Below are 11,005 nucleotides of genomic sequence, written 5' to 3' on the forward strand. Positions count from 1 at the left end.
GGTGGCTAATTTGAAGAATCTCAAATATAGAATAACTTTTTATTTATTTAGCAGTTTTTTGGTTACTACATGATTCCATGTGTGTTATTTCATAGCTTTGATGTCTTCACTATTATTCTACAATGTAGAAAATAGTAAAAATAAAGAAAAACCCTTGAATGAGTAGGTGTGTCCAAACTTTTGACTGGTACTATACATTATACTGTGTATTATAAGTATTGGAGGTTTTCTTTCAAATGATCAGATTAGAAAAAGTTTGTCCTTCTGTTCTCCTTAACATCAGAAGTCAGCAGATCCAGTAGTCCTAAATATGAGTCAAGGCCTGAGGGTAAGAAGACACAGTGGCATTCACCTGGAATTCTGCCACTTAGCATCCTTTTCATTGTCATCCAGAAGTGAACACAACAAATACTAATGTGGTCTGTGTATGAGAATGTTAAACTCAACTTTGACTGGACTACTGATGTAGTCCAGTCAGAACAAGGCAAGTCATACAGTTAATTTCAGACTGTATAAAGCAGAAGTAACTTCTTTAAAGATGTACTATAAAGAAATCACTAAGTTTCCTGGTTGATAAAATTCTAATAGTTTGCCTAATTTCAGTTTATGTGAAGAAACAAGCAGTCATTGTGTAGAGAATCATTGTACCATCTAAATATATGTTTCCATAACCAAAAATGTTGTATATTCAGCTGTTTGAAGCTGGTGTACAAAACCGAAATGGGAAGCATAGAAATAGAACAGATTTACGGCTTCTTAGACTTGCTTACAATGGGAATGAAAGATCTATAACTCAAATTTCTATGTGAATTTGTAAGGGTCGCCCAAAAAGTTACATATCGTAGCTTTTAGAAGTGTTTGATGCAGTAGGAGAGAGGCTGTAGTTAATGTTTTCCTTCTACGTGTGATTCTGCAGGGGTTACGGTTCCACAAACGGCCAACCCCAAAACAGGGGAAGACGATGCAGACAAAGATGGAAAGGGGCAGGGGAATGGAGGTGTGTATGAAACTTAAGCGGATAGTTTACCCGGTAACAGAGTGCTCTGGCAGTTACAGTACACTCAAACCATATTTGTCCTGATGATTTGGTTCCTTGATTCACCGCTGCTGAATTGTTGATGTATTTTTTTTATGTATATATTTTTGCCAAGATGCTTTTAAATGGATAGTCATTGGCTCAATAACCTGAAGTCTATGGGAACAGCTACACTATATATAGAAACGTATGTGGACACCCCTTCAAATTAGTGGATTAAGCTATTTCAGCCACACCCATTGCTGACAGGTGTATACAATCGAGGACACAGCCATGCAATCTCCATAGACAAATATTGGCAGTAGAATGGCCTTACTGAAGAGCTCAGTGAATTTCAACGTGGCACCGTCATAGGATGCCACCTTTCCAACAAGTCAGTTCGTCAAATTTCTGCCTGGCTAGAGCTGTCCCGGTCAACTAAGTGCTGTTATTGTGAAGTGGAAACGTCTAGGAGCAATAACGGCTCAGCCACGAAGTGGTAGGCCACACAAGCTCACAGAACGGGACCGGCGAGTGCTGAAGCGCGTAGCGTGTAAAAATAGTCTGTCCTCGGTTGCAACACTCACTACCGAGTTCCAAACTGCCTCTGGAAGCAACGTCAGCACAAGAACTGTTCTTTGGGAGCTTCATGAAATGGGTTTCCATGGCCGAGCAGCTGCACACAAGCCTAAGATCAGCATGCACATTGCCAAGTGTCAGCTGGAGTGGTGTAAAGTTCACCGCCATTGGACTCTGGAGCTGTGGAAACGCGTTCTCTGGAGTGACGAATCACGCTTCACCATCTGGCAGTCTGACGGACAAATCGGGGTTTGGCGAATGCCAGGAGAACGCAACCTGCCCCAATGCATAGTGCCAACTGTAAAGTTTGGTGCAGGAGGAATAATGGTCTGGGGCAAGTTTTTTTTATGGTTCGGGCTAGGCCCCTTAGTTCCAGTGAACAGCATACAATGATATTCTAGACGATTCTGTGCTTCCACCTTTGTGGAAACAGTTTGGGGAAGGCCCTTTCATGTTTCAGCATGACAATGCCCCCGTGCACAAAGCGAGGTCCATGCAGAAATGGTTTGTTGAGGTCGGTGTGGAAGAACTTGACAGGCCTGCACAGAGCCCTGACCTCAACCCCATTGAACACCTTTGGGATGAATTGGAACGCCGACTGCGAGTTAAGAAGATTTTATAGTAAACTATGAGATTAACTCTGTTTATCACAAACATGACGAACATGGAGTCAGAATTAGACATGGGTGCTCTCTGATGCTGGGCGGGAACATGATTGGTTCCTTTCACTGGGTTTGTGTGTGTGTGAAGTGTGGATCTGACCTTGGGTCGAATTCTTTGCTCTTACCTAATCCATGGCTGTCTTACCTTATTGGAGACTGAAACCAGACTGTTGCCTTTTGACTCTCTCCTCAAACAAAGTAGAGAGAGTGGAGCCAGAGTTGAACAGAGTTTAGACTAATCATGAGTAATTACAGCATGACGGGAGGGAAGAGAGGAGTGGGTTTGGGTATGTTTGAAAGATTGAGTGTGGACCTGTCATGTCCAACAATCAATCTTCAGGTCAAGCCAGGGTGAGCCGGGGTTGAACAGAGTTTAAACTGAACATGATTGTTTTTGCATGACAAGGGCGTGATTGATTATACTACTATTGATTCTAAACTGAATAAAAGTCCAATTTAGCCGCTATCATAGACTAAGGAAGTGGGCGGAGCGGTAGAGAGGGGGAAACTGAGGATGGTGGTGGGGGAACCCAAGAGGGAGGGGCTTTAAGCTAAGATGTATGTGAATATGACTATATAAACGGAGAGCTGAGAGGTAGACGGGAGGTGCTCTGCAGACCAGCTCGGCTTCCGTTACTCTATGTAAAAAAATCTATATTGATTCTACAAAAACTCTGGAAGAACTTTGATTTTTAATAAGTATAGTGATAATTTTCCACATCACGAGCCAGGCCTAATCGCCCAACATCATTGCCCGACCTCACTAATGCTCTTGTGGCTGAATGGAAGCAAGTCCCTGCAGCAATGTTCCAACATCTAGTGGAAAGCCTTCCCAGAAGAGTGGAGGCTGTTATAGCAGCAAAGGGGGGACCAACTCCATATTAATGCCCATGATTTTGGAATGAAATGTTTGACAAGCAGGTGTCTAGATACCTTTGGTCATGTAGTGTAGCATGTCATTGCGCTAACACTAGTAGCAATGCCCCCCGTCTACCACTGCTGAAAAAGTCCTAGGGAAAACACTGCTGTAACCGACTGATTCTTAAAGGTTAAATATAATATACTGTGTATTATAAGCATAGGAGTGTTTCTTTCAAATGATCAGATTAGAGAAAGTTTGTCTTTCTGTTCTCCTTAGCAGCTGAAGCCAGCAGATCCGACAGTCCTAAAGAGAAGTCAGAGCCTGATGGTAAGGCACAGTGGCATTCACCTGGAATTCTGCCACTTAGCATCCTTTTCATTGTCATCCAGAAGTGAACACAACAAATACTAATGTGGTCTGTGTATGAGAATGTTAAGCTCAACTTTTCTCTCTTCTCCTCAGCTAAAGGCAGTGATGGAGTCCAGCCAAAACAAGGCAAGTCATCCAGTTAATTTAAGACTGTATAAAGCAGAAGTAACTTCTTTAAAGATGTATTATACAGAAATCACTAAGTTTCCTGGTTGATAAAATTCTAATAGTTTACCTAATTTCAGTTTATGTGAAAAAACAAGCAGTCATTGTGTAGAGAATCATTGTACCATCTAAACCGCTGTGAAATATATTTTCCATAACCAAAAATATTGTATATTCAGCTGTTTGAAGCTGGTGTACAAAACTGAAACAGGAAGCATAGAAATAGAACAGATTTACCACTTCTTAGACTTGCTTACAACGGGAATGAAAGATCTATAACTCACATTTCTATGTGAATTTGGCTGGGTCGCCCAAAAAGTTACATATCGTAGCTTTAAGCAGTGTTTGATGCAGTAGGAGAGAGGCTGTAGTTAATGTTTTCCTTCTACGTGTGATTCTGCAGGGGTTAAGGTTCCACAAACGGCCAACCCCAAAACAGGGGAAGACGACGCAGACAAAGCTGAAAAGGGGCAGGAGAAGGGAGGTGTGTATGAAACTTAAGCGGATAGTTTACCCGGTAACAGAGTGCTCTGGAAGTTACAGTGAACTCCAACCATATTTGTCCTGATGATTTGATTCCTGTAACTGACAGATTCTTAAATGCTAAATACATTATACTGTGTATTATAAGGATAGAGGGTTCATCTAGAACAGGGGTGTCAAACTCATTCCATGAAGGGCTTAGTGTCCGAGGGTTTTTGGTTTTTCCTTTCAATTAAAACCTAGACAACCAGGTGAGGGGAGTTCTTTACTATTAGTGACCTTAATTCATCAATCAAGTACAAGGGAGGAGTGAAAACCCGCAGACACTCGGCCCTCCATGGAATGAGTGTGACACGTGATCTAGAGGGTTACTAGAAATGATCTAATTAGAAAAAGTTTGTCCTTCTGTTCTCCTTAGGAGCTGAAGCCAGCGGATCCGGTAGTCCTAAAGAGAAGTCAGAGCCTGATGGTAAGGCACAGTGGCATTCACCTGGAATTCTGCCACTTAGCATCCTTTTCATTGTCATCCAGAAGTGAACACAACAAATACTAATGTGGTCTGTGTATGAGAATGTTAAGCTCAACTTTTCTCTCTTCTCTTCTCCTCAACTAAAGGCAGTGATGTAGTCCAGCCAGAACAAGGCAAGTCATCCAGTTAATTTCAGACTGTAAAAAGCAGAAGTAACTTCTTTAAAGATGTACTATACAGAAATTACTAAGTTTCCTGGTTGATAAAATTCTAATAGTTTACCTAATTTCAGTTTGTGAAAAAACAAGCAGTCATTGTGTAGAGAATCATTGTACCATCTAAACCGCTGTGAAATCTATTTTTCCATAACCAAAAATATTGTATATTCAGCTGTTTGAAGCTGGTGTACAAAACCAAAACGGGAAGCATAGAAATAGAACAGGTTTACCGCTTCTTAGACTTGCTTACAACGGGAATGAAAGATCTATAACTCACATTTCTATGTGAATTTGGCTGGGTCGCCCAAAAAGTTACATATCGTAGCTTTAAGCAGTGTTTGATGCAGTATGAGAGAGGCTGTAGTTAATGTTTTCCTTCTACGTGTGATTCTGCAGTGGTTACGGTTCCGTTAACTGCCAACCCCAAAACAGGGGAAGACGACGCAGACAAAGCTGAAAAGGGGCAGGAGAAGGGAGGTGTGTATGAAACTTAAGCAGATAGTTGACCCGGTAACAGAGTGCTCTGGGAGTTACATTACACTCAACCCATATTTGTCCTGGATGATTTGATGCCTGTAACATTATACTGTGTATTATAAGGATAGAGGGTTCATCTAGAACAGGGGTGTCAAACTCATTCCATGAAGGGCTCAGTGTCTGAGGGTTTTTGTTTTTTTCCTTTCAATTAAGACCTAGACAACCAGGTGAGGGGAGTTCTTTACTAATTAGTGACCTTAATTCATCAATCAAGTACAAGGGAGGAGTGAAAACCCGCAGACACTCGGCACTCCATGGAATGAGTTTGACACGTGATCTAGAGGGTTACTAGAAATGATCTCATTAGAACAAGTTTGTCCTTCTGTTCTCATTAGCAGATGAACCCAGTGGATCCAACAGTCCTAAAGATGAGTCAAAGCCTGAGGGTAAGACACAGTGGCATTCACCTGGAATTCTGCCATCTACTATGTTGTTGTTTACCTTGAGGATTGGTAGAGCAAGTTTGTGGTCCAGAATAGACAAACTAGGAAATCCCTGTACTGTTTGATTGTTGTAGCTTGTGAGGGTGTGAAGGGAGACCAGGGATGTGTGTGCACATGCGTGCTTACCTGCATGTGTATGTATGATTAAGTCCAACTCTTCTGTTGTGTGTTTTCTTGCCAGAAACCACACCGTTGATGGAGTATGAAGACAGACTGTAAATAATCCAGTGTTTTAGGATGGTAAGTCTGAGTCTGAGAAAGACAGTAACCACAAGATTTATTAAGAAAGCATTTGGAAGTGCTCACATTGTTATTACATTGTTATTATGTGTGTGATCAACATGTGGGATTTTTCTTTTAATTTGGATGCCATGAAAGTCAAACATTGAAGAGGTGAGATTGGTGTTGGCATTCTTAAAGCCAGACTCAGTGTCAGTTTCGTCATTTTGTTTACTTTGTATGTTTTGTTTTGTCGCGTCAACAAAACAAACCCAGCCATGATGTCATAACATACTCTAGAGTCTAGGCTACCTGAGAGAAATCTGACCTGCAATTTGTAAACAAAGCTGCTGTATTTATAACATAAGACCAAGAGTTTTTCCAGACCATGTGACCTGACCAGGGAAAAACTCCTGGTCCTAGTCATTAGTAATGTTTTGTCTGATGATCTCTGATCTCTATTGCTTCCTTCCAGCTGGTGGTCTTCCTGGTGGGGAACTGAGGACCACAAAAATGGGGTTTGAAGGCTCTCAGTACATGCCTCCATGTCTGTTACATTGAGACAAACGACCAAGAAGAGAGAAACTGTTGGAGATGTTTTTAATGTACTATACATTTAAAATGGAAAATAGGCAAATATTGCACATAGTAACTTGCATTCAATCAGATGAAGTACAGTGAGCTACAAAGTATTGGCACAGAGACATCTTTTGTTATTTTGGCTCTGTACTCCAGCACTTTGGATTTGAAATTAGATAATGACTATAAGGTTAAAGTGCAGACTGTCAGCTTTAACCCGATATGAATGAGAATACCCTCAAATTAAAGCTGACAGTCAGTCTGCACTTTAACCTCATAGTCATTGTGTCATTTAAAATCCAAAGTGCTGGAGTACAAAGCCAAAACAACCAAAACACGTGTGACTGTCCCAACAATTTTGGAGCTCACTGTATAATGTGATGAGCCGTGTGCTTTATGAACTTACAGTACTTCAGACATTTGAGGGCAATATTTGTATCTCAGAACATTTGGTGATTGACAAAAACAAGAGATTCTTACCCTTTCTCACTATTCATACCTCGTCTTTACAAATCTCCATCAATTTGTGCAGGTTGTTTTTGTTGTTTGAAGCCATAGTATCAATCACTTTGTGGTTGTATGATACCTTTTCAGGTATTTTCCCCAGAGCGCTTTATGCCAACCCACTCCACTTTCTGTTTTAAATCGCAGCTTGTGAATGTCTTATATCATTTCAGAATTTACTAATTCTTCAAGCCTTCACTTGACTTATATCAAGGTATTTGTACAGGTTGTTATTGTTATAGTTATTTTAATCAGAGTAATTTATGCCAACCCCCACACTAGGCAAAGTCTAGTGTAGGGAGAGAGTGTTGGTTGAGAGGAACCAGGCCTGAGGTAGAGCTCATCCTCATCTGCCTTGTAAAGAGAGTGCTCTGCAGTACTGAGATGTTGTATTACTAACAACAATGGTGCATGTGTATTTGTTTTAATACCTTAATATTCCTTCAAATTTCCCTCTGGTATACAGTGCTGCTTGAAAATATGTGAACCCTACAGGGCTGTCATTATTTTTGCTATAAAATATTAAAATAAACTTAAAATCCTTATCTAAACCCCAATTCGTAATAAAGACATTCAAGTAAATGACAAACAAAAAAGAAATGATATTTTCATTGTTTATTTAACAGAAACTCAGATTCGATGTGTCCAAAAATATGTGAACCCCTTCAGTCAATAGCTTGTGGCACCTCCATTAGCAGCGGTAACTTGGACTAAACGTCTCCTATAGCCAGTAAAATCAGTCTGACATCTGTTTTGAGTGATTTTTGCACACTCCTCCTTACAGAATTCAGCCAATTGAGTGAGGTTTGAGGGGTTTCTGGCATGAACTGCCCGCTTCAGGTCCTGTCACAGCATCTCGATTGGATTTAGGTCAGGACTTTGACTTGCCCAATCCAAAACACAAATCTTCTTTCTCCTGAGCCATTCTTTGGTAGATTTGCTTGAATGCTTTGGGTCGTTGTCTTGTTGGAAGACCCATTTTCGTCCCAGCTTTATCTCCTTGACTGATGGCCTGACATTCTGTTCAAGAATCTCCTGGTATACCTCAGAATTCATGGTTCCCTTAATGATGTGAAGTCATCCAGGTCCAGAGGAGAAAAAGCAGCCCCAGATCTTGACATTCCCACCACCATGCTTGACTGTTGGGATAAGGTTATTTTGGTGGTAGGCAGCGTTGGGTTTTCACCAAACATAGCGGTGTTGATTGTGACCAAAAAGGTCAATTTTGGACTCAACGGTCCAGAGACTGGACTTCCAGAAACCTTCAGGTTTGTCCAGGTGGTCTCTGGCAAAGTTAAGATGGGCAGTTTAGTTCTTTTTTGACAGCAGAGGCTTTTTCCTAGCAACCCTCCCATGAATGACATTTCGATTCAGTGTTCTTCTGATTGTTGAAGCATGCACAGTTACCTGAGATGCAGCAAGGGAGGTCTGCAAATCTCTAGATGTTATGTTTGGGTTGGCTTTTACCTGATTTATTATTGTTCTTGTGGCTCTTGGGGATATTTTGGAAGGGCGTCCACTTCTAGGCCGAGTTGCTGTCATGTTAAATGCTCTCCATTTGTAAATTATTTGCCTCACAGTGGACTGATTATGTTATAGCCTTCCCCAGACTGATGTGCTCTCACTACCCTCATCCTGATGTCCTCTGCGATCTCCTTTCCTCTCGGCATGGTGTGCTTTGCATTCACCTGGATGGGGAACACCAAATTGACCAGGTTTCTTATCTCTATTTATCAGAGTCCCGCCCAAACTCTTTCCTAATGATCTCTCCTTTGATTCGTTCATTTGGTAGCTAATTATTTACCCGCCTGATTCTACTTACCTACTTGATTTAACCAATGCAACTTGGGGTTCACTTATTTTTGCACCTGCAATAATTACTTTTTAATTTTGTTTTTCTACTACACGCATGATTTCCTCTACACCAACATATGGTATTGGTAAATATAAACCTGTTATGTCAGATCAAAAAGACTGGTTCTGATTAAAATAAGATTTCATGGTAAAAACGGAAAAAAGGTCTCACATACTTTCAAGCAGCACTGTATATCTGAGCGTATCTGTTTTCACAATATAATTTTGTCACCTGGATTTTAATAAAACAATTCTCATATCTGTACATCAATCTGTGATGGACCAAAGTAAGGAGTAACAGCGGTGTTGACTAGTTGCCACCAGATTGGTAAGAACATTTGTTGGGAAAGACAACTAACCTGGGATATCCCAGGTTTTAGTTTGTTTACTAGTATGTCTCAGGTAATTATGTTACAGAAGAAGATGTTATGAATTAAGACCAGCCACATTGCTTTATTTTGGAACTGGACTGTTCTAAAATGGAGTCCTGGTACATGCAAAAACCTGTACTTGTACAATCATTGTATGTATCCCTGTTTAAACTCCAGACCTCACACTGTAGTGGTGTGTTGATGACTGAATGCTTGTGTTGTCCATGTACACACAACATCTGAACACCAATTCTGTTTCAGCACTTTGTCTTAAGAATGTATTTTTTCCAAACTTGATTGGTGAAAGCAATACAGAGGAAGGTCTGTATAGGGCTGGGCTGAGCCATCATCAACATACTGTACGTATCCCTATCTGAACCCTTCAGATCTATGAATACTGAGCTAGGGAAAGGGACTAGTTGACTCTAGACTTAGAGATCAGTCTCTTTGCATGCACTGGATTACTTTCTCAGCCAGGTTCACTAAACGGATCACACCACAGGACTGACGATTCCTAAATCAAGTGTCAACTCCTTCCTTCCGAGACATGCTGCTGTGATAAACAAATGCACTTCAAAGCGCAGTGTGTTAAAAATATTTTATCTGCAACGATTGAATTCCAGACTGCATATACTGCCAATACTTTGTGAATTTGAGGTGTTTGATATTTATATTGTTTCAATAAAGGAGTTGAGTTCTATATTTCCTTTTCTTATTTTGACCTCTGACAGTGATCACATTTTTTACTAACCTGATAGGTGAAAGAAAACTACTGTATATATGATCTGTTATCAGTGTGTGTGTGCATGTTTGTTCCAATTCTTGCAGTATTGCTGTGTGTGTGTGTGTGTGCCTCTATATTACAGTGGGGGAAAAAAGTATTTAGTCAGCCACCAATTGTGCAAGTTCTCCCACTTAAAAAGATGAGAGAGGCCTGTAATTTTCATCATAGGTACACGTCAACTATGACAGACAAATTGAGAAAACAAAATCCAGAAAATCACATTGTAGGATTTTTAATGAATTTATTTGCAAATTATGGTGGAAAATAAGTATTTGGTCACCTACAAACAAGCAAGATTTCTGGCTGTCACAGACCTGTAACTTCTTCTTTAAGAGGATCCTCTGTCCTCCACTCGTTACCTGTATTAATGGCACCTGTTTGAACTTGTTATCAGTATAAAAGACACCTGTCCACAACCTCAAACAGTCACACTCCAAACTCCACTATGGCCAAGACCAAAGAGCTGTCAAAGGACACCAGAAACAAAATTGTAGACCTGCACCAGGCTGGGAAGACTGAATCTGCAATAGGTAAGCAGCTTGGTTTGAAGAAATCAACTGTGGGAGCAATTATTAGGAAATGGAAGACATACAAGACCACTGATAATCTCCCTCGATCTGGGGCTCCACGCAAGATCTCACCCTGTGGGGTCAAAATGATCACAAGAACGGTGAGCAAAAATCCCAGAACCACACAGGGGAACCTAGTGAATGACCTGCAGAGAGCTGGGACCAAAGTAACAAAGCCTACCATCAGTAACACACTACGCCGCCAGGGACTCAAATCCTGCAGTGCAAGACGTGTCCAGGCCCGTCTGAAGTTTGCTAGAGTGCATTTGGATGATCCAGAAGAGGATTGGGAGAATGTCATATGGTCAGATGAAACCAAAATA

General features: G+C 40.8%; 1 protein-coding gene across 1 annotated transcript; it reads left to right on the forward strand.

Annotated features, from left to right (window-relative positions):
• Positions 1-3,394: 3,394 nt before the first annotated feature.
• LOC311122089 (uncharacterized protein) lies at positions 3,395-10,031 on the forward strand (the record flags this gene model as incomplete). Its single annotated transcript, XM_084196504.1, has 9 exons — positions 3,395-3,445; positions 3,581-3,613; positions 4,056-4,136; positions 4,554-4,604; positions 4,751-4,777; positions 5,219-5,299; positions 5,695-5,745; positions 5,984-6,042; positions 6,497-10,031. Coding segments are annotated over 8 exons (413 nt in total), but the record flags the coding sequence as incomplete, so codon positions are not given.
• Between the last annotated feature and the right edge of the window lie 974 nt (positions 10,032-11,005).

Source organism: Coregonus lavaretus (genome assembly GCF_964263955.1).
Source record: "Coregonus lavaretus genome assembly, contig: HAP1_SCAFFOLD_751, whole genome shotgun sequence".
In the NCBI taxonomy this organism is placed as follows: Eukaryota; Metazoa; Chordata; class Actinopteri; order Salmoniformes; family Salmonidae; genus Coregonus; species Coregonus lavaretus.